Source organism: Anomaloglossus baeobatrachus, chromosome 6 (genome assembly GCF_048569485.1).
Source record: "Anomaloglossus baeobatrachus isolate aAnoBae1 chromosome 6, aAnoBae1.hap1, whole genome shotgun sequence".
NCBI classification, from domain to species: domain Eukaryota; kingdom Metazoa; phylum Chordata; class Amphibia; order Anura; family Aromobatidae; genus Anomaloglossus; species Anomaloglossus baeobatrachus.
Genome location: NC_134358.1, coordinates 159,646,091 through 159,670,851, shown reverse-complemented (window position 1 = coordinate 159,670,851; position 24,761 = coordinate 159,646,091). Strand labels below are relative to the sequence as shown.

The 24,761-nt window shown below is 45.8% G+C and overlaps 1 protein-coding gene across 1 annotated transcript in view; it reads left to right on the top strand.

Annotated features, from left to right (window-relative positions):
• Positions 1-24,761, top strand: part of TAF4B (TATA-box binding protein associated factor 4b) — a 141,980-nt gene that overhangs the window by 524 nt on the left and 116,695 nt on the right. The window contains exons 2-4 of the mRNA XM_075316370.1: positions 7,437-7,582; positions 13,627-13,749; positions 22,039-22,725. Of these exons, the coding sequence (XP_075172485.1) occupies positions 7,437-7,582; positions 13,627-13,749; positions 22,039-22,725 (956 nt within the window). The remainder of the gene's footprint in view (positions 1-7,436; positions 7,583-13,626; positions 13,750-22,038; positions 22,726-24,761) is intronic.

Sequence of the window (24,761 nt, the reverse complement as noted above, 5' to 3'; positions counted from 1 at the left end):
TATTCCTGTTCTGCATGAATAGTGTTTCCTTCAAGGGGTGATCTGGGGTCTTCGGCCATTGCTCACTTTTACATTACAAATGTGCGTTGCCCATAGTGATGGGATTCATCCCACACAACAGCCCGAGTAGGACCTCAGACGAAACCTAGGACATCAGACGAAACCTAGGACAAAGTGGCCCCAACTAGATTGTATGGAAGGTGCTGATATTGTGCAGAAGTATTATAATTAATAAATGCTCCAGATATTTGATATTACCATAGTCAGTCTGACCCCTACACCTGAAAGGGTCAGTCAGCGCCCACCTCTGCATCAGCTTCAGACAGTATAATGTAACCATAACGTAACTACTAGTGATGAGGACCACTACCATGCTCACGTACTCGTAACGACTAGTGATGAGGACCACTACCATGCTCACGTACTCGTAACGACTAGTGATGAGGACCACTACCATGCTCACGTACTCGTAACGACTAGTGATGAGGACCACTACCATGCTCACGTACTCGTAACGACTAGTGATGAGGACCACTACCATGCTCACGTACTCGTAACGACTAGTGATGAGGACCACTACCATGCTCACGTACTCGTAACGACTAGTGATGAGGACCACTACCATGCTCGAGTATTCGGAACGACGATTAGTGATCGAGTACTGGAGTACCAGCAGTTGTACGTTCATTCCATTATACTCTGTACACAAGTCAAGCCCGTCTGAGCATCCGACTTTTAATTACGAGACCCAAGCATGGTAGTGTGCGCTCCTTACTAATCCTACACACCTCTTGGGACCTGTGCACAATTGGCGAGCACCACGCTCTCGTCTTCATTAGTTTAAGGGAGATGCCATGCTCGAGTGTTCTGTACTTGTAACTACTATTGATGAGCGATTACTGCCATGCTTGGGTGCTCGGTACTCGTAACGATTAGTGATGAGCGAGCACTACCGTGCTCTGTATTCGTAACGATGATTAGTGATGAGCAAGCACTTCCATGCTCTGGTGCTCGGTATTCGTAATGAAGACTAGTGTTAAGCGTGCACTACCATGCTCTGTACTCATAACGACTAGTGATGAACAAGCACTACTGTACTCTGTACCCGTAACAGCGACTAGTGATGAGCGAGTACAACTGTGCTCGTGTCTCCAAACAATGATTATTGATGAGGAAGCAAAACCGCGCTTGGCTGCTCGGAACTTGAAACGACTAGTGATGAGTGGGTACTGCCTTGCTTGGTACTCATAACCAGCAGTTGGATTCTCAGACAGGCTCGACTTGTGTACCAAGTATAATGGTAGACAGTGGGGAACTTGAGCATTTTTCCGGATGATATTCCCATTGACTTCCATTATAATTAGTACATGAGTCAAACCCATCCGAGCATCTGACTTTTCATGGTAGTGCTTGCTCATCACTAATCACAATCCCATGCACATCTTCAGACCAATTGGCGACCACCACGCTCTTATCTTCATTAGATTAAGGCAGATGCATGATACCTACCTGCCTTTCATACATCTTGCATACCTGCGTCTCAGCAGATGCTTCGCTAGAAATGTCATCACCTCTGGTGCAGAAGTGATGAGCTAACCCCTTTAATTCTAGAGGTCTGCGTGATATATCAGGGGTGGACATCATTGGATCAACCTGTGCAGCTGCACAGGGGCCCATGAGGTAAGAAGGCCTATATCAATCTCAAAAGCAGGTGGAATTGTGCGTTATGATAAATTGGACTGCGAAGGGTCCATATACTGTTGCACACGTGCCATTTTCTGTCTGACCATCAATGAGAGATAGATTATATATATATATATATATATCTCTCATTGATGGTCAGACAGAAAATGGCACGTGTGCAAGAACAGTATATGGACCCTTCACAGTGTGTATGTGTATGTGTGTGTGTATGTGTATGTATATATGTATGTATGTGTATATATATATATATATATATATATATATATATATATATATATATATATATCTATCCTTTCCATCAAACTTGATGGTTGCTCACTCACCCCAGTCTCACAAGCTCGTTGCCTTGGAGTAACCCTCGACTCTGCTCTATCCTTCAAGCCACACATCCAAGCCCTCTTCAACTCATGCCGATTACAACTCAAAAATATCTCCCAGATCCGTGCTTTTCTTAACCAAGAATCTTCAAAAACATTAGTGCATGCCCTCATCATCTCCCGCCTCGACTACTGCAACCTCCTGCTCTCTGGCCTCCCTTCCAACACTCTTGCACCCCTCCAATCTATCCTAAACTCTGCAGCCCGCTTAATCCACCTCTCCCCTCGCTACTCCCCAGCCTCTCCAGTCTGCCAATCCCTTCACTGGCTTCCCATCGCCCAACGACTCCAGTTCAAAACATTAACCATGACATACAAAGCCATGCACAACCTGTCTCCTCCCTACATCTGTGACCTAGTCTCCCAGTACCTACCTGCACGCAACCTTAGATCCTCACAAGATCTCCTTCTCTGCTCCTCTCTTATTTCCTCTTCCCACAATCGTGTACAAGATTTCTCCCGTGCATCCCCCATACTCTGGAATGCTCTACCTCAGCACATCAGACTCTCCCCTACCGTGGAAAGCTTCAAGAGGAACCTCACGACCCACCTCTTCCAACAAGCCTACAACCTACAATAGCCCTCAGCCCAGTAGACCACTGCGCAACCAGCTCTGTCCTCACCTATTGTACCATCACCCATTCCCTGTAGACTGTGAGCCCTCGCGGGCAGGGTCCTCTCTCCTCCTATACCAGTCTGTCTTGTACTGTTAATGATTGTTGTACGTATACCCTCTTTCACTTGTAAAGCGCCATGGAATAAATGGCGCTATAATAATAAATAATAATAATAATAATAAATAAATATATATATATATATATATATATATTTATACAAATTTACACTCATTCAAAAAGTTTTCTTTATTTTCATGACTCTGAAAATTGTAGATTCACATTGAAGGCATCAAAATTATGATTTAACACATGTGGAATGAAATACCGTATTTTTTTGGACCGTTCTTCACTGACATGTAAAACACGCACATGTCCCTCCGTTTTCCGTGATTCACGGCACACGGGGGTTGTCCATGTGCAATCCGTGATCCGTGATTGCATATGGACATTACTCACCTGCCTTCACTGCTGCTGTCCATGGTGCTGATCTCCTCGGGTCTGCAGCGTCCGCCCACGGCTCTCAGCACCTACTTCCTGGTTGGGTTTTCCTGCTCTCATGAATATTCATGAGCCAGGCAGTAGCTGCCGAGAGCAGAGGTTCCAGAGCAAATCGCAGGCAAGGTAAGTTGATTATATTTAATATGTCCGTGATTTTCTGGTACGTGTTTCACGGATCACACCATAGTGTGGTCCGTGGGTCATCAGTGATGCCAGAAAAAAACTGACTTGTCTCCATGCAGAATCACGGCCACGCGTGCACGGAGACACGTTCAGTGAAAAATCACTGATGTGTGAGCAGACCCATTGATTATAATGGGTCTGCGTATGCCAGTGATTCTGGTACGTTTTAAAAAAAGCACAAACATACCAGAATCACTGACGTGTGAAAGGGGCCTTAGACGCACTTATTTTTCTTCCAAATTTTGGGGGAAAGTGGGGGGGGGTGCGTCTAATGGTCTGAATATAGGGGTGCAGGGAATGAGGGTGCTGCGGTGGAGCGGGTCATCGGCGGCACGAGCAGGCTGTAGCAGCCTGCCGTGACCACGTGGGCCCGCTCATTACATATGCACGCCCATCTTCTCTCTGGTGGGCGGGCGAGTGCGCGCACATTAAACAGCCAGCAGTGATCACCCCTGGCAACTACAGCCTGAAGTGATCATGTGCGGCTGTATTCATCAGCGCGGGGTGCAGTGAATCAGTACGGCATACTCACAGTTCCCCTGCAGCACCGCGATATCCTCCTGTCTGTGCTGGTCAGCTGATCTGTGTAGAGAGCGGTGAGCACAGCGATGACGTCATTGCTGTGTGCGCCGCTAGTCACGCAGGTCAGCTGACCGGCAGACGAGAGGACATCGGGATGCTGCAGGGTAGTGACCGGTGACTGCTACACACTCCAGCGGCGCTGCTACCGCCACAGATAGGGGGAGAAGCAATGCTGCATGGAGCGAGGAAAGGTGAGTATAAACGGTTTTTGTTGTTGTTGTTTGGTTTTTTTTTTTTTTTTTTTGTGTGTGATACAGAATACATGCCAAATACCAGGATGGGGTTATTTATCAGGATGGGGCCATATAGCAGGATGGATGGATAAGGGTATATAGCAGGATGGATGGCGATATATAGCAGGATGGGAATATATAGCAGGATGGATGGCGGTATATAGCAGGATGGGAATCTATACCAGGATGGGGGGTATATAGCAGGATGCCAGTATATAGCAGGATAAGGGCATGTACCAGGATGGGGTACATATACAAGGCAGGAGGATCATTACCAGGATGGTGTACCTTAGCAGAGAATTTGGGGACATTACCCCCATAACAGTGTCAGCAGGAGATCCTCGCCCCATAAGTGTGTCATGACAACATTTTTTGCTTAAAATGTTATTTTCCTCCTTTAAAACCAGGGTGCGTCTTGTGGTCCGGTGCGTCTTATAGTTCAAAATATACGGTAACTAAAAAGGGTGAAACTGAAAATGTCTTATGTTCTAGGTTCTTCAAAGTAGCCACCTTTTGCATATATATCTATATAGTAATGTAGTGTGTGTGTGTGTGTGTTCTGCGTCCATGTTCTAAAAGACATAACTTTGGAGGGCGTGTGAATAACTCACATTTTTATGTTTTTGGGGTTTTTTTGGGTTTTTTTTATGAGAAGCATTTTGAGCTTCACACAAACTATTGATTTCTTTCTTGCAGGGAGAAATGAAGAAACAAACAATTGTCACTTTTTTAGTGGGTTTTTTTTTTGGGGGGGGGGGGGGTGGCTGAGGTTTGCCTTTTTATCAAGCAGTTAATTGACATGAACTAAATTTTATATGACAAACCATTTTTATTTGCATAAATTACTAAAGTTTGCAATTCTAAAAAAAACAGGATGTCATATTAAATGTCCCAAATAAAGGCACTTTATAAACAAACACCAAAATGAAAAACATTGTGTGAGGACAGAGGCAGTCATACTTATGATTATATAAAAAAAAAAAAAGTTACTTTTTACTAAGTACACAGGTTAAAAACAACATAAAACTACATGTACAAATAATTCCAAACAGATTAAAAATGCTGGGTGAGTGACTATTGGAACCCCCAGTATAAATCGCATGTCATGTATAAATTTTCACTCATAAGCCCTAGTAGGTTTTTTGGATCTTTTTTGAGTATGCTTCAAATATAAGCCCTACTTCAAAAATAAGCCCTAGTTGCGGTTCCATAAAAAGCGTCCAAGCAGCTAAAAAAAGTTAAATACAACAGGACTCTTAATGAATGAAAGAAAGCAGGCATCCCCACCAACCCCAAAACAAATTTCACCAGACCCCAAACAATTCTGGTTGGCAAGTGGCGATGGTGGATGGGCTCTCACACAGAGATGTGCATCACTGTCAGGTCCCTTGCTGTTCCTGCTGCATTGCACTGCAGCTCTCACAAACAAATCTGGTACCATTATCACTCCTCGAGAGTGATACTGTTTAGGCTAGGTTCAGATTTCCGTTGTTTTCCGTCAGTCACATGCGTTGCTTGAAGCTTATGACTGATGCGTTGTATAACAGATGACAAGAAAAATAATTCATTGTCATACTCCGTTGTAAAACGTGAGAGAGAGAGAGAGAGATCAGCTGATCGCTCTCATTAGTCGGCCGCCGGGTGATCAGCCGATCGCTCACAGCAGCCGGCCGCCGGGTGATCAGCCGATCGCCCACGGCAGCCGGCCGCCGGGCGATCAGCTGATCGTTTGGCCGCCGAGAGAGAACATGCGCAGCGGAATCAAAAGGATTCCGCTGCTCAAAAAAAGCTACATCCTTCGTTCCTCCCGCCCGACGGACAGTCGTTCCACGACTGATCAGTCGGGCGGACGATGCAACGCAGCGTCATCAGTCACAATCTGCCGCTCATACAACTATATGGGAACAACGGAATCCGCCAAATGGAATCCGTTGTTTACCAGAGCCGCGGATTGTGACTGATACAAATTGACGGAAATGTGAACCTAGCCTTAAGGGGGCTTTACACGCTACAATATCGTTAATGTTTTATCGTCAGGGTCACGTTGTTAGTGACGCACATCTGGCGTCATTAACTATATCGCAGCGTGTGATACTTACCAGCGACCTTAAGCAACCTCAAAAATGGTGAAAATCGTTCACCATGGAGAGGTCGTCCCAAAAATCGGTAATGGTTGATTATCGATGTGGTTCGTTGCTCCTGCGGCAGCACACATCGCTATGTGTGACACCACAGGAGCGAGGAACGTCTCCTTACCTGCTGCCTGCCACAATGCAAAAAGGAAGGAGGTGGTCAGGATGTTATGTCCCGCTAATCTCCGCCCCTCCACTTTGATTGGCCAGCCGCTTGGTGACGTCGCTGTGATGCCGAACGTCCCTCCCCCTTGAGGGAGGGATTGTTCGGCAGTCACAGCGACACCGCCGACCAGGTAAGTGCGTGTGACGCTGCCGTAGCGATAATGTTCGCTGCGGCAGCGATCACACGATATCGCATCTACGACAGGGGCAGGTGCTTACACGCTCGATATTGCTAGCAATGTCGTAGTGTGTAAAGCCCGCTTTACAGTCACCAGGGGGAGTCAACTGCTGTAGAACGCAGGGGGACTGACAGCGGCGCAGATTTGTATGTGAGAGCCCATTCACTGCCAACTCTAATTGTTTGGGGTCTGGTAAGTGCGTTTCTTTTAGGGGGTGTCTGCTTTCTATTGGGGGCAAATTCAGCAGTACGTAGAGAATAATACATTCAAGCAGGTAATTTAAACCTTTGTAAATACGGTATGTGCCCAGCCCTATAAGGCTGTTTCTGCACCATAACAATAGCCGATCAGATAAGAAAATGTGTATCTAAACCAGTAATAACACATAATATTGATGTTTCAGAATGTGGTCACTTGATTATATTTGAATATTTATTTTTTTTTTGTTCAAGAATAAATGTAGATTGTCAGTGGAAATAAATAAATAAGCCCTAGCACATCTTTCAGCGCAAAAAATAATGTATGACCCTGTCTTATTTCAGGAAAACACATTATTCCATGGATGCTTGTGTTGCAGTGTCTCATGCTTATTCAATAAGATCTTTAGATCTCCTTATAGATTTCAGAGGGGATATAATCTGTGTGAATTAGGTAGTTTATACCAGGCCTTAGCACTTTTCTTGACTCTTTTCTCTGACACTTTTTGCAGCATTCTTTTTTTTCCACTGTATTGACTTTTTTTTTTTTTTTTGTTTTATTTCTGCAGGTACGGTTCTTATAAAAAGTAGCAATGGCCAACTTATGCTGGTCTCCCAACAAGCTTTGGCACGAGCTCAGGCTCAAGGACAAAATTCAAGTGCAAGACCTCCTATGTCTTCGGGTGCTCCCACCATACAGATCTGCAATATACAGGTAGCCATGTGGACAAATGTGGTACAAGCATATGCCAACTTTACAATATAGAGTATAACTTTGTGTTCAATATTTTTTCCTGGCTTGTCAATGTAACCCAAATATTTAAAGCGTTCTTCCCATCTCATAAATGGCTCTTGCTGTATGCGTTTGGAAAATGCAAGCTCTTGTGCAATTGTTTTGTTTATTAACCCATTCATGACATTTGACGTACCTATAAGTCAAGGTCTCGAGTAACCTATAGATTCTGTATGTCATGGTGATAATGCAGGGCACGAAATTTGCCCGCATGATCGCCACTGGATGCCAAGTGTAAATTATAGCTGGGCTCCAGCTGTCACAGGCACGGACAGTCCCCATGCCACCCCTGGCTGTTAAACCCCCTAAATGCTGCAATTGGTAGTGATTGCAGCATTTAGGAGATGGGAAGGAGTGCACTCCCTCTCCCACCCAATTGGGTCCCCGGTGACATGATCACAAGGGCTTGATCAGTGCCAAGGCAACCCAGGGTCGTCACAACAATGTCCTAGTCAGCCATCTACGGCAAACCTTTTAAACTACGCCAGGAGCTTTATCTGAGAGGCTCCGGTCAGTGTCATACTGACAGGTATAATGTTCTGTAAAAGTAATCAGACTAATAAGGATGGGGCCACACGGGGACTACTGTGATCCACTTGCATGACACTCGGCTCGTGCTGGCAGTACAGCAGAGCCGAGTGTCATTCGTGTGTCCTTGCAACTGAGGTCCGTTCATGCGAGCAGACCTCAGCTGCGGGGGGCAGGCCGGCACTCAGGAGGGGAGGGAGGGATTTCTCTCCCTCTCTCCTGCATAGCCGGCTATTGCCATTCTCGCACTGCACTAGCGGTACACCGATGCGATTTTTCTCACCCCATTTCACTTGAATGGGTGCGAGAGAAAGAGTCTCGCATTACAATCGCAGCATGCTGCGATTGTTTTCTCAGTCCGATTAGGGCTGAGCAAATAATCGCTCATGTGTGCTGACACACAGGCTAGAATTGGTCCGAGGGGAATGCGATGTTTTATCGCACTCCACTCGCACTGTTTTTCTCGCCGTGTGGCTTAGGCCTAAGGCTGAGGCCACATAAGCTCTACTGCGAGTGCATCGCATGACACTCGGCTCCCGCTCTGCTGGAGTGTAAGCACAAATATATTATGCTATTATGTATACTTTGTAAACACAAAGTACACATGGTAATGCAGAGTCCGGAACAACCTGATCTATAAAGGTGTAATACTTTAGTTAACTAACTGTTAACTCATACAGTGAACACTGTAAAAAATAAATATATATGGCAAAAAATCTCTTCATATAGCTGACAAAGTGGAAAAAAATACAATCAGTCATATGTAAATGTAAAATGGTACCGCTGAAATCTTAATCTTGTCCTGCAAAAAAAACCGAGCTACCATACAGCTCTATCACTTTAAAACTTTTTTCTATAAAATTGTTTTATAGAGTAAAAGCGCTGAAAAATAAATATATAAATACGGTATCACTGTATTCATACTGACCTGAAGAATAAAGCTGTTTACTCACTTGTACGACGTGGTTTACAAATTAAAAATATAATTCCTGTGTTTTTCTGCTTGATTCTGCCTCACAAAAAGTAGAATTGAAAGTGATCAAATGTATTTTTTTTTATTTATTTTTTTTCTCTTGTTATGAAGGCGGGTATACCTTCCCACACTAGGTGTGGGACCTATGGCCATATCTGCCTGAACAGATTGCACCATATGCTCTCAGTGGCTGAACAACTCTTTGCCATCAACAAAAAGCTAAAGCCCTTGAGCACTGAACGTGGGCCCATTTCTAATATTACATAGTGATGAAGGGCTCTACCAACTAATACACTGAATACATGTAATTAAAAATTACGTCCCCAAAGTTTCAGGTTGTTACTATTTTCTTCTTTTGTGCTCTAGATAATGCTGTTAAAGGGAATCTCTGCAGGTTTTTCTATGTAAGCTGAAGACAGCATGCTGCAAGGGTTAACACAGATAATTCAGAAATGCCTGTCTTGTCAAGGTCCAATCTGTTTATTTGCTATGTTTATTTAAGCTGCAGGACTTGTCATTGCTTGGACTAAAATGTCTCACACACACACAGACCACAGCCCCCTTCTGTGAGTGACACCTTACTTTGAACGTACAATCTTTAGTATTCCTTAAAGAAGCAAAGATAATTTTTCCACGGCCTTGCGGCGATATTTCAAGACAAAATGATAACATGGTGATTTTTATTGTCCACGCTTTTCTGGGAGCAATTTCTCTTTCAGGACAAAAATCACATGACTACATTTATGTCATCATATATACATGTATGTGTCGCGGGCGGGGAGGGAGCCGTCGCTCCTGTGCTCTCACTGGCGCTCGGGTCCGGCGCTGCTGTTGCTGCTCGTTGGCTCGAGCGGTGGGCCGGATCCGTGGACTCGAGCGGCGCTCCTCGCCCGTGAGTGAAAAGGGGGTGGTTTGGGTTTGGGGGGAGTTGGTCCGTGACGCCACCCACGGTTTATGGTGAGGTTGGGACACCACCGCTGCTCTGGACGGGGATCCCGGGAGCGATGACAGGGAGCAGCCGAGATGTTTCTCTCCCCTCCGTGGGTAGGGGGTTGGTGGTCCCGGGGCCCGGTGAGGTGGGACGGGGAGGCTGGGTTGGAATGGTGCGGGGGCAGCGCGGTGCCAGATGGCACGGTGGTACTCACTCAGCCAATGATGGATACAGAGTCTCCGGTAAAACAAACGGCTGGATGGACGGGTCCCGCAGCCGGCTGCTGTGGTTACTCCCGGTAGGTTGGTGGTGGCTGCCTTTCCCTGCACCTGTTGTGTATCTTCGGTCCCGATGGCTTCCCACCAGTAACCCGCTCCCCCAGCTTGGATATGGGCCGGAGGAGCCCCTTTTGCCCGCAGGCTCTGGCCCTGGGAATTCTAACTGTGGCGGTAGTTGTGTTTCCCTTTCTCTTTGGACGGTTGCCTTCAGTCGAGTCTTTGTTGCTAGGAAACCCCGGAGGTTCCGGATTTGACCGGTTTAACGGCGACTCCAAGCCTGGTCGGGGTCCGTAGGCCCTGCGAGTTTGTGCTGCCTTCTCTTCGCTCCCCGGTTTGGTACCGGCGGGCCACCGCCCATCCGCGATCCTACGGGTCCGCGTCGATCGGCCTCTCCTGCAGACGGCCACCACCGTCTGCCAACCTTGCTCTCGGTGCCCGGGCCACGTACCCGGACACGGCCAGTCTGCTCCTCTACTACTACTTTACTCCTCACTCTTTGACCTCCCTCACTGAACTGCCTTCCTTTCCCGCCTCCAGGACTGTGAACTCCTCAGTGGGTGGGGCCATCCGCCTGGCTCCACCCCACCTGGTGTGGACATCAGCCCCTGGAGGAAGGCAACAAGGATTTGTGTGTGTGACTGGTGTGCCTATCTCGGGGTGTGGGGTGTGTTGTTGCAGTACCTGTGACGACCTGGCTTGTCCAGGGCGCCACATATGTATACATGTCATCAAAAAGAAAACATTGTTACATTCCATAAGCTTCTCCGGCTTACAATGAGCCTGTTACATCATTAACTTTTTCATTGTTACAACAACTGCAACTCCATAGAATCATCTTAGCAATCATATCCTTTAACTTAACAAAATGTTATATATATTCATTTCAGTTGGTTCTTTGGATGCTCCCTATCTTCAGGGTCCATGCAATGTCTTCCAAACAATACCAAGATGTGTGTTCAAATACTTTAATTAATTGGGTAGTTTCCATCTGTGAAGCTTTACTCAAATGTTCTCCACTTGTTGAAAAAAATCTTTTAGTGGACTTCTCCTTATGAGTCCATTTTGTCGTACATCATTATCGCTTTTAGGGTATCTACTATTTTGTGTTTCTCGGAATATGTCTCACCAGCCGATTCCTAAGGAAACATTTCTTTACCACAAGCAATACTATGTGTATTATATCGGGAATGTGAGCATTTGCTCCGTTAGCTTCTGTAGGGGTTTCTATTTAATGAAACAAACAGGTCTGAGGGGTGAGAGGTATAACTACTTTCGAAATTCTCAGTATGTATGCCACCGCTTCCTCCCATACCTCCCTCACCCATGGGCATTCCCATATGTAGTGAAACAGTTTTGCTCTATGGAGTCCGCACTTAGGGCAATGGTCCAAGAAATGTCCTGGTGAGCCACCATGCGGTATATTAAAGGGGTATATTGCATATGTACTAACTTAAATTGCATTTCTTTCCATTTGGTCTGTTATCATTACTTAACAGATTTCAGGCCCCTCAGAATTTTATCATAAATGTTCAGATCGCCAAGAGCAGTCTCCCAGGTTTCAAATATTTGCTCTTTCCAGGGGCCCCGTACTTGATCTCTAAACCGTTTGTATATGATAGAAAGGGATTCATGTCCCGATTCCTGGTCAATCAATACATCAAAATTCCCTTTCTCAGCCTTCCCAACCTCTTTTACCACTGATGTGTAATGTCTCGTTATTTGTAAATATTGTAGGTAATGATGATTTTCCAAATTAAATTTTCCCGATACCTCTGCCCAGCTCAAAACTCTCCCCTCCTCTACTTTCAATCAATCGCCCAATCTCCTTATCCCACTCTGTTTCCATCCTTGGAATAATTTTGTTTTGAGACCCTTGAATAAAATTGGGGTCCTCCCACCTGGGGGTAAATTTTGAAAGACAATATGGGAGTCTATAGAGTTTTCAGTGCTCTCCAGGCCCCCACCATGTCCTTTATTTAACAGCTCTGTTTCATGTACGTTGGCATTTGATCTAGCATCACGTGTAATACCACTACCAAGTTAAAAGGGCTTGTTAGCTCCCTCTCAAAGTGAGCATTAGAAAAAGTTCTCCCATTGATCCAGTCTTTTATATGTCTGGCAAGCGCCGCTAAGTTATACAATCTAATCATGGGCATTTGCACCCCACCATCTTTTTTTCTGTAGAGATGAGTAGGTTGTTCTTGGTGTCTTACCCTGCAATAAAAATTTCACAAATGCTTTTAATGTATAATTATTGAGAACCTTTTGTGGGCGAGACAGCTCTCAGAGCTCTGCTACATGGCTAAATCTAGAAATTCTGATTGTGTCAGAATGGCTGTACCCACTAATCTAAGTGATACATTGTTGGATTCAGGATCTTTCTGCCTAAATCATGCTGCTCTTAGATGAGGTAGCAAAATCCTGCTGACAGATTCCCTTTAATATTGCTGATCATTTTCTTTCATTGTGGATGTAAGGGTTTTATTTTAAGTGTTAAATCTAATATATAAAGCTGAATGTGTGTATATATATATGTTTGTATGTCCAGGATTGGCATCTGCACCGTCGCAGCTACAACCACAACGTTTTGTACACTCGCACGTCTGGACCCCGAGAGCGTCATAGGCTATGTTGTGAGGCGAAATTTTTAACCCCGCGCGTTCCAGTTTACCAATCAATTTTGCCCCTATCTACAGAATGGGGACAAAGTGAAACGAAAAAGGGGGAGACGGGGAGGGTGAGACAGACGGAGACAGGGGGAGACAGACAGACGGGGGAAGAGGGGGAGACGGACGGGCTAAGAGGCACCGCAATGCCTGCCTGTGTGGATGACGCAGGATGATGGTTAGTGGAGGACGGTGATCGCAGCAGGGAGGAGATGTCGAACCGGCGACACCCATTTGACCACACCACCCCCCAGTTAGTTTATACAGAGCGGCCTGGGCACTTATACACCGTTCTAAAATGCTGTGTATAAGAGCTCAATGGTGGTGGCCGCAGCTCATAAGGGAGAAACCTGGTGAAAGCCACAAATATTAAACTAATACATTCTTTTAGGGAAAAAGAAAAGATGGCTTAATGGCTCATAAACTTTAACATGCAGTAAATCTAATGGATGAATCATTTGCAGGACTAATTACTGTCCCCAACATGTTCTATTATCCACCAAATGATCTGTTTATCTGTATGAGGGTTCTTTTACTTAAAATGACAAAGCTAACAATTCTTTCTCTTACGATTTTGTTTTACTGATAAGAATTCTGGAAAGCATCTGGTATCAAGCCTGGCGAGCAGCAATGAGAAAACTGTACCTCTGTCGGCATCATTGACACCAGTGTCCCAAACAATAACTTTTCAGAAGAACCCAAATGTAATGCACGTAAGTATCTCTCATATAAGTGACAGTTTAAACATGAAGTAAAATAAGCAGCCAACGTTTTACACTATAGATGAGCACAATGTACTTTAGTTATTTTTAAAGATATACACCTACTTTAAAAATTGCAAAACATGGGGAAGTGTAGCATTGTAATATACTGTTAGGATCATGTTCTGTTTGACAGTTCCAGGACCATTGTTGTACTTGTGTACTTGAGGTCACATTCCTATTGCTTTCTCTTTCATTTCTCTCAATGCTTGCAACTATATTCACCACATATGAGTTGAGAGGGGCGAACCCGCAGATGTTCGGGTTTGGCGGGTCTGGAGAAGTATACTTAGTGTCTCCCACGCGGCTGTTGCACTGCTTCCGGATCCAATCATTAACCCTCATTAACAACTCATTAGTTGTGGAGTGTAAAAATAAATTTTGATACCCAGCGAACTTAAAGCAGACAGCTGTCGGCTGGTATTCTCAGGCTGGGGAGGCCCATGGTTATTGGGCTCCACCCAGCCAATAGATGGGACAATTCCGGTGCTTTACTCAGTTCTTCCCAATTTGCCCTGGAGTGGTGGCAATCTCGGTAATATAAGCAGTTAAGATTTGGCAAAAATCACAGCTGTCACCAAGCCTGAGGTTAGTAATTGAAAGGGTTCTATGAAACCACCTCATAAATAACCCTGTAAGTAAAGAAATAAACAAAAACAAACACCCTCTTTCTCCAATCTATTAGCCGCCCAGTACACCCCTGCTGGTCCTACTTAATCCACCCGAGTTCCCACGATGATCTTGGCTCTACTACATCTGATGTCGCAATAAGCGGACACATTAGAAAACTTGTTGGTTTTTTTTGTGCAAAAATGTCTACTCCCAAAGTGCACACCTTTCCTAATCCAGTGATCTGGCATGGAGTTGACCAGTGGTGATGCCACCACTGAGAGCTGCGGCTCAGTCAGTGGGTTTGGCAGCTCGCAGTGAGCGGTCACATTTTCTAATATGCACTGTGACCCCCAGATACAGCAGAGTCAGGGTCATCATGGGACCTCTTTTGGATTACGGATTGGACAACTCCTTATGTCACCCTGATTGCCACTGCACTAGGGCAATCAGGGTGAGTTGGGTAAAATGCCGGAATTGTCGCATCTAATGGACGTGACAATTTTGGTCCAACTGTGGACTGCTATTTTTAGGCTGGGGGCACAATAACCATGGGCCTCCCCTGCCTGAGAATACCAGCGCCCAGTTGTCTGCTTTTATCTTGGCTGAGTAACAAAATTGGGGGGGGGGGGGATTGCACACTTTTTTTTTTTTTTTTATTTCAATTAAAAAAAAAAAGTTGCATGGAGTTATCAAAATTGGAGTTTATCAAACAATTGTTTTGATAAACAGCAATGAAAACACACACAGTGGGGGCTGCAGCCATCTGCTTTATCTGTGCTACTTATCAATATACGGTGGACCCTACATCATTTTTCTCTTATTTATTTTTACACTCCACAACTAGTGATGAGCAGGCTCCCAGATAATCGGGACCGGCGTGTCCGCATTGTCTGGTTCTTAACATCCGGTTCCAGGCTGGATTCCGTTTCCCATATAAGACCTATAAGGACTAGAATCCGGCAATTAAAAATGTTGATAGAAGGGACAGGGGATGGGAGCAAGCGTACTGTACTTACAGAGGCCGCAGGTTGACTGGACTTTGCTTCCAGACGGTGCATTCACTTCTGGGGCTGATAATTTACCTTCATTGCATATTCACTGTATTTACCACCCACTATGATTGGTTGAGATGCGCCCCCATACTGAGTGCCAGCAGACTGCTCCAATAATAGACCTGCAGGTCTATCGTGCAGTAAAACTAAATAAAATATTTGGCTTAGGGTCTCGCCATATTATGATACCCCCCCCCCCCCATCACTAATCCTATAAGTAAAAAGAAATAAACACATACACAGAGAAAAATCCTTTATATAAAATACAGCACCCTCTTTCCTCTCTTTATTAACTCCCAACAGATCTTTGAAGTTCCCATTAATTCACACGATGTCTCACGACTGTCTTGGCTCTGCTACATCTGAGCATGGAGAGACCAAAAACATGTCCGATCTCTCCAGGCTCTGGAAAACACTTACCAGGGGGACCCGGCTGTCAACAGTGACGTCACTCCACTCACCGGAGGTCATACCCGGGTTCCCACAGTATGACCTCCAGTGACCTGCCAGTCCTTTGACACTGACATTGCTGGTGGGGGAGTGCGAGGCTGCCCCTCATTCACCAACCCCTGGCGGGGTGCGGCACGCACTTTTAAATTAGTCATTCAGTTCACCAGAGGTCATATCATGGGAACACGGGTATGACCTCCGGTGAACGGAGTGACCTCACTGCTGCCAGCCGGGTCCCCCTTGTCAGAGTTCCTGGAACCTGGAGAGATCGGACATGGTTTTTGGTCTCTCCAGGCTCTGATGTAGCAGAGCCAGGATTGTCGTGGGACATCGTGTAGGTTACGGCGGAACTTCAAGGGTCTTTTTGGGGAAAAGAGGGGAAAGAGGGTGCTGTATTTCATTTCAAATAAAGGATTTTTCTGTGTTTTTCTTTTTACTTCTAGGATTAGTGATGAGAAGCCAAAATGATGCCTATGAAAATAAATCTTGTTCCAAAATAAAACAAAACCTAGCTTTAAACAGGGTATGTCAATGGGAAAAAAATCTCTCAGAATATCGAAACAGGAAATATAAACGTGTTTTTAAAAAGTAGCATGTTAATGTTTATTGCTGTAACTGTATTGCAAGAGTATGAGTACAAAGATTTGATTTTTTTTTTTTTGTTTTGTTTTTTTTTTGCCTGAGGTCCTGATGAAGGGGGCAGAGTACTCCTGAAACGTGGAGACCTGTGCATTAAAATAAAAAGACATCAATCATAATTTCTGGAGTAGTGAATAGCGCAACACTACAACCAAGATTCCTCTTATCATCCTTCACTTTACTACACCCAGGGCTGCAGCTTTTTCACTGGTGGCTATATACGAGTATAGGGGTTGTGACTGGCACAATTCTTATAGGCGAGTTTTTTACCTCCTTATTACCTTACGGTTTGTTGGGGAAGACCCTATTGTGTATCGCCCCTGAAGCCTTCAGGGAGCTACAAGGTACTGCATCCCCACCAGGATGCAGGGCCTACCCCCAGGGACCCAGAAGACCAGTGCCGGTACCAACAAAAACATTCCAGTTAATCCCTGTTTTTCCCCAAATACTAATACCAGACAATGGTTGGACCAATGAATGTCCACCTAGAGGTGAAGCCGATCCAGTCCACTAGTCGACCATATGGGAGGGGCAGACCGTGGACAGTCAGTGTGAGAATAGTCGGTGACAGAGAGAGCGAGTGGAAGCACTGACAGGAGTGTAATGGTGACCTGAGGGCCCAGGTATGTGGTTGCCGGTGGAGTACTCCTGGAACCATAGCACCAACGGGGTACAGAATCCTAGGTCAGGCAAACGCTCCAGGCAGACCTGATAAAATCTGCACAGTGAGGGGGCCATCAAGGACCTCACTCACCTTGAAGTTCGGGACACAGTAGCAATGGGAGAAACAGGGAACAGGACCATAGACTCTGACCCCACAAGGGTTCACGCTACCGTCATACGGACTACCGTTGAGAGACTACCAGGAGGGGACCCCCAGACGCTCCAAGCCACGGGGACCCACCAACCAGAGACAGGTGCAGGGGAAAGAAGCCACCAGGCCACTAAACTGGCACTGGGACTAAGGGGACCAGCGGTCAAGACCAGCCGTTCTGGGGTTACTTGTTTACAATAGGCTGTGAGTAAAGGCACCAGCTATACCGCAATCCCTTGTGTGGCCTACCTTTTTTCTGCACCCATCAACATCACCTATCCTCAGGCCTGGCCCTGCTTGCGGAGGGCCTAACATCCGTAACACCACAAGTGGCGTCACGTTATAAACTTTCTTTTAATGTCCCCTGTAAATATACCCCTTTTTAAAAAGCGGCCCCAGGGACACGGAACCGGGCAACGGCCACCAAGTGCCATCTCCCCAGCAATACACCGCCTGAGTACCCCATAGCCCTGGGTCGACACAATTGCGCTTTTCCTTCACAGTCCATAGTTTTTCTTTTTGTGAACACATAGACATATGAGGACATGATATTCTGCAGGATTTTTTTTTTCTTTTGCTGCATTGTGGCAACCCCCCCCCCTTCTTTATTTGACATGAATGAAAACAATGATGCCAAATATGTGCATTTTTGTTTTAAAAATGTAAAATCTTTATTTTTAAGGGGGGAAAGAAGGGTAATTTTGATTTAATATTTTTTTTCACCTTAGAGGCCTAGAACCTGAAATAATCCGTTGGCGTGTGCTATATACAGCATTACCACGATATTGCTGTATATGGGGAAAAATCATGGTCTCCATTGTAGCGGGCTGAGACTGGCACAGAGGTCTTCAACAGGACCCCGGATGTCATGTAACCCATAGGCGCCCAATGACCACATTGTGGGGCAGCCAATAAGTACATAGACTGATGTGTCCACTGTGACAATCTGTAAAAGGGTTTTCCCGCGAACAGTTAATTTTAAAGTTTATTTTAATCATTAGATAATCATTAGATAATGATGATGATTTCCACAATCGAATGTTTAAAAAAAAAAAAAAGAAGAAAAATGTTCCTGTAGAGATAATCTTATAAATGTGTCCCTGCTATGTACTGTGTAATGGATGTGTCTGACTGTACAGGATATGGTCGGATCATACCACATCTCCTGTGCAGGGGAGGAAGTAAAAGAGAATGTACAGATAGCCCAGCATGGGATTTTATCTGATTCTTTGTGAGGTAAAGCATTTCCCTGCCTTAATTTAAAAAAAAAAAAAAAAAAAAAATTACATGTTTGAATCTGTGCTATAATGTCTGTATACTTTATTACTTCCTCCCTAGCCAGGAGACAGTGGCGTAACTAGAGTTTGATGGGCCCCGGTGCAAAGTTCAGACCTGGCCCTCCCCCCACTACGTACACTGACACTCGGGGTACGGGATAATGACGCTGACACTTGGCTCTTACCCTCAGCACCCAGGTTTCCCATGATCTGAAATCCCTCTATCCGCACCCAGCTTTCCTATGTTCTGATATCCATCTTGTCCTCAGCACCCAGCTTCCCCATGCTCTGCTATGCATCTTTCCCTCAGCACCCAGCTTTCCCATATCAGAGCATAGGAAAGCTGGGTGCTGAGAGATGTATAGCAGAGCATGGGAAAATCTGGGTGCTGAGGAAAAGAGCCTTTTTCCCCTAGCACAAAACGTTCCCATCCCTTGCTTGTATCTTTGGCCCCCCTTGTATCTAGTTCTCCAAATACTATAATGATCCCCACATAGCCTTCCATATAGTATAAAGGGTCCCACATAACCCTGCATATATTAAAATGCACCTCCATATTCCTCCATGTATAATGCATTTCCCATAGTTCTCCATGTATTCACCCCATAGTCCTCCATATATTATACTACACCACATAGTTCTCAATGTTTTATAATGCACCCCCATAGTCCATGTATAAGGTAGGCTCCATAGTCCTCCATATATCATAATGTTGCCCCCATAGTCCTTTTATGTATTATAACGCAACCCCATAAAACTTCATATTGTATTATGCAGCCCCATACTCCTCTATGAATAATGCACCCCTATATATTCCATGTATAAGAGGTCCTTCATTTTGTATTATGCAGCCCCATACTCCTCCATGTATAATAATGCAGCCAGCCTCCCCAGGCCTCCATGTATAATAATGCAGTCAGCCTCCCCACGTGTAGCCACAGGCGTATTTTAATCCCCCGGGTATGGCTTACCAGGTTGGTGGTGGTGGAGCAGTGTCATAGGATGCACTCGGGGGTGTTGCTGCGGCCGCCATTGATCTGTAGGCGGGGAGATCTGCGGAGGTGTGACAACACAGTGTCTTAGCGGCGGGCAGTCTGTGGAGGTGTCTCGGCAGCAAATGCATTGAGCTGACTGCCGGCTCCATTGAATCGCCCGTGTTTCACGAGATGGACTTCAAGAAAATGACCATGGACGCGGCGCATGCACAGATAGGACTCCAAGGCCATTTTCTTGATGTCCATCGCTTCAATCTGCGTAAGCGCCGATTCTGCGGCCATTTTCTTGAAGTTCATCTCGTGAACCGTGGGCGATTTCAATTGAGCTAGCAGTCCGCTCAATGCACCTGCCGCTGAGACATCATCGCAGCCCGCCTACCCCCAGATCTAAGCTGCCCACCGCGACACCCCCGAGCGTGTCCCATGAGCCTGTCTTCTATGAGCGCGTTCGACCAATGTCTCCTTCATAAGCCATATCTGTTTTGTAAGATGCACCCCCATTTTACCGTCAGTTTTGAGGGGAGGGGGGGGGCATTTTCCCCATTTAAAAGTAATGAAAAATAAAAAAACAAGCAAAAATACATATGATTCATCGAATTGTGGCAAGAACCCTTGTTTTTGCTGCAGCATTTCTCCTGCCAGTAGATACAGATTTGGTGCAGAAATTTCTGCAACCAAAACTCCATGTTGTGCACATAGCGTTACAGTGTATTAGCACTCAGCAGTGCAGAGTCATTTAGCCATACTTAGTGCAGAGGACCTGGCTGCCTTCAACAAACTGCTCCAAATGCTTGCCCCACTGCTCACATTCATTGTATGGCACTGATTCTGTGGGATGGTGACCTCCACCAACTTATAGATCAGCCGCAGTCCCTTATCCCCCATCCCCCCCCAGATGCCAAAATGTTCCAGGCACTGGTAGCTTTTTGAATTTTAAAGATATAATGCAAAAAGGGCCAGACGCACTCTTCTGCATTATAGCTTACTGATAACCCTGTCCAGCACATGGCTGCCTGCACATTATAATACAAAAGGGTCGACATCGGGTCCCTGACCAGAGCTAGTGGGAGGTGGAGACAGAGGCTGTTCCTCACAAGTCGCTTTGTGACTGTGTCGGCCACTGTCTGCAGTTTTCAGTCCTGACCTGATTCTTCATCTCCTGCGACTGCTGACATGCATCCACAGTCACAGCAGTCACTGTCTCCACAACGAGTAGATGACGAGATAGGCGGAGTCAGGCTGTGCGCCCACGTTGCGTTCTGTCCCTGCAGAAATTTCTGCAGCGATTTGAACCGCACATGTGCGCTTCAAATCGCTGCAGAAACAGTCCGTACTGAAAAGCCGATTTCATGCGCTCTGGATGCAGCCCCTCCCATAGACAGAGCGGGGGCTGCATGCAAAGCGCACTAAAGAAGTGACATGACACAGCAGCAGCCGATTCGCTGCGTTCTAATACGCCACGTGGGCATGGATTAGGCACAATCGTTATAGATTGTGCTGAGGACGCATGCAGTTACGCTGCGGTGCAGATCGCAGCGTAACTGCATGAAAATACGCCATGTGGGCACATAGCCTCAGTCCGAGGTCACAGGTAGGAAGCGGCTGGAGGGGGTGGAGCCCAGCACTGCCAGCCACTTGTAGTGTGAGCTAGTACTGTATAGTTACAGCGCAACTTCTCTGTCGCAGAGCGGAACCGCTGTTTTATCTGCTGGGCGGTCGCCGCTGGGCCCCTAACCTGCCGGGCCCGGTCGCAATGGCTACCGCTGCGACAGCGGTAGTTACGCTCCTGCCAGGAGATATATGCTCAGACCATGTCCCTGTACGGTCAGACACGGCCATTACACAGTACACAGCAGGGGCACATGTATGAGTCTCAGCACAGGAACTTTTTTTTTTTTTTTTTTTAAACACATCCAATTGAAACAATATATACTGTATATTTATTGATTTAAATCAACTTTAAAATGAATGTTGTTCATGAGCAAACCCCTTTTAATGCTCTGTCAGAGATTGACAGCAGCATTTAACAGGTTAACACTTGCTGGTTGAGGCAGATCCTGGCTTTGTGTCACAGCCAGTACCTGCTGGGTTTGGGGCAGGCTCAGTTCACTACACTACATGCACATTTACACACATTTAATGAGGGGGGGGAAACCTTAATGGGAATTGCTTTGTGAATTCTACCTATATGACAGCAGAGTGCATGGGACAGCGGTTTCCATCATCTCCATAGTTTATCTGGCCTTTCTAAGAGTATAAGTTTAATTTATGCTGATTTATAAGTAAACAATGGTGACAGTAACTCTGTAAAGTTTTTTCTTGATGTATTTACAGGAAGAAGAAATATGGTCTTAATTTGTGCCTCTTGATTTCTCCTTACGTTCGTCTTTCTTCTGTTACAGCCTGCTGCTGCTGCTGCTGCACCCAGTGGAATTGTGAAGGTTCCCTCATCTGTAGCTTCTAAAGCGAATGCCTCCATTCCCACTCCTACACTAGTTAGGATTTGCACCGCTCCACAAACCGTAGCGAATAGCCAGGCGGCCTCTACAGTAATAATCCGAGCCTCTGCCTCTTCTGCTGCAGCAATTTCTTGCACTTCACCTGCTGCCACAACAAGCTCTCCATCCACAGCGGGCATTACAAGCACTTCTGCCCTGGCCTTAAACTCCGGCACAGTCGCTGTGTTGCCGGGTAGAACTTCTATATCGCCAATTACACCCATTGCAGTAAATACTCCTAGTTCTGTTGTGATGCCGCCTTCAAATGTATGCCCTTCCCCAGTGCCCACTGCTGCCTCTGCAGTACCCACTCCTGCTAAACAAGCAACAGCAAATCTAGTCAAAGCCTACATCCCATCCAGTGGAACTCCGACTGGAACCAGTGGCTTGATCAAGATGGCTGGCTGTAATGTCTGCAGTGCAGCTACTCCAGTTGGGGCATCAATCATAGTATCCAGCATATCTCCGTTGGTTACGTCTGCTATGAGAGAAAATAACCGACCAGTTCAAATCCAAGCAAGCGCTCCTCCCGGAGGCTCCAATGTGGGCAAAGCTGAGCCTCTGAGTAAGCCTCAGCCTACAAGTACCACAGTAAGCACAAATACTCTTCTTTGCAGTCAAATTATGAGTTTAGCATTAATGGGGTATTCTTAAGAGTTTTTCCACGAACAAAGCTAATTTTAACCAATAGATGTTGGAATAATAAGTTCCACAATTAGATATATTTAGAGAAAATGTTCCTGTGCTGAGATAATCTTACATACGTGTCCCTGCTGTGTACTGTGTAATGGCCGTGTCTGACCGTACAGGGGCAAGGTCTGATCATACCACATCTCCTGGACAGGGGAGATGCAAAGGAGAGCATTACAGCACGGGATCATAGCTGGTTCTTTTTGTGAGGTAAAACCTTTTCCCTGCCTGTTTTTAAAAAATTAAATTATTTTTCACCCTGTGCTATGTCTTTTATACTCTTTATACTATTTTATTTATTTACAGTGGAACCTCGGTTTACGAGTAACTTGGTGTGCGAGCATTTCGCTATATGAGCAAAGCTTGCAGTAAACTTATAACTCCGTTTATGAGCAAGCTTTGCTGTACGAGCAAATACTCACCTCACACACTTCCGGTTCCGTACTTGAACCGCTCTCTGACCCGCTCTTGCAGTCCTCAAAAACACGCGCGCACACACACATCACACACATATTATGCTCACCTTACCTTCCATTGTCGGCCTCATGGTTTTTGTAGTTCGCCGCTACAGGATGTGTATCGGGTAACTATCGCGACGATGAAGGAACTTCCGCTGTCAGCCGCTACTCAAAGGCAACGCTCTGGCCAATCCGAAACAAGCGGCTCCTGCCTTTTGACATCTTCGCTCTGGCAGCGGAAGCTCCAGCATCGGTCGCGATGGTTACCCGATACACATCCTGTATCAGCAAACTACAAGAACCAGGAGTCCGGCGATGGAACGGAAGGTAAGGTGAGCATAATGTGTGTGCGTGCCCGTGCGGAATGGCACAATAGGGGACCAGGATGGGACATTGAACAAGTTGTGGAGCGAATTGTCTGAGCTTCCTTTATTTCCTATGGGAAATCTTGCTTTGTTAGTCGAGTAACTTGGTTTACAAGCAGAATCCCCGAACGGATTGTTCTCGTAAACCAAGGTTCCACTGTATATATTTTTTTTTTTTTTAATATTCTCCCCAGCCCAGGAGATGTGGTATGATGAGACCATGTCCCTGTATGGTCACACGGCCATTACACAGTACATAGCAGGGGCACATATGATTATCTCCACATTGGAAATTCAACTGTGGAAATTATTATTATTCCAAGATCTACTGATTAAAATTAACTTTGTGGGTTTAACCACTTTAAGTTTGGAAGTAATTCCCTTATCTGTTGAATGGGGGATAACTGCTTGATTGCTGGGGGTCCACTCACTGGGATCCCAACTAATCCCGGGAACCATGCTTTGGAAGCCCTCTGTGAATGAAGTGATGCTCGATCATGTGCCCTGACACGCCATGGATCTTATGTAAGTGTTGCAGACCAGCTGAGCGCAGTGCTTGGCTGTCTGCTGGTCCCATGGTGCATGATCAAACACCACTACATTCACACAGGACTTTTCTGAGCCACACTTCTCGGGTCGGTGGCGATCCCAGTGTGCTGACTCCTAGCGATCGAAAAGTAATCTTGTATTGCACATTGAACATGCCCAAAAAGGTTTATTTTGCTTGGAAATGTAAATTTTATATATATTTATAGGATTGGACCTAAATGTATAGTAGATTAAGTCCACCAGTGGGACACAAGGTTCTGTCATGCACTGCTGTCAGCAGGTGGTTGTCATAAACTAAAGCTGGGGTCACACTAAACGACAGCGACAACGACGTCGCTGTTACGTCACCATTTTCTGTGACGTAGTAGGGCCTTGTAAGTCGCTGTTATGATCGCTGCTTAGCTGTCAAACAGCAGCCGAAGCAGCGATCATTACGACAGTGCTGCAACATCTGCAGAGAGCAGGGAGCCGCGCACACTGAGCGCTGGCTCCTTGCTCTCCTAGCTACAGTACACATCGGGTTAATTACACGATGTGTCCTGCAGCTACATGTGCAGAGAGCAGG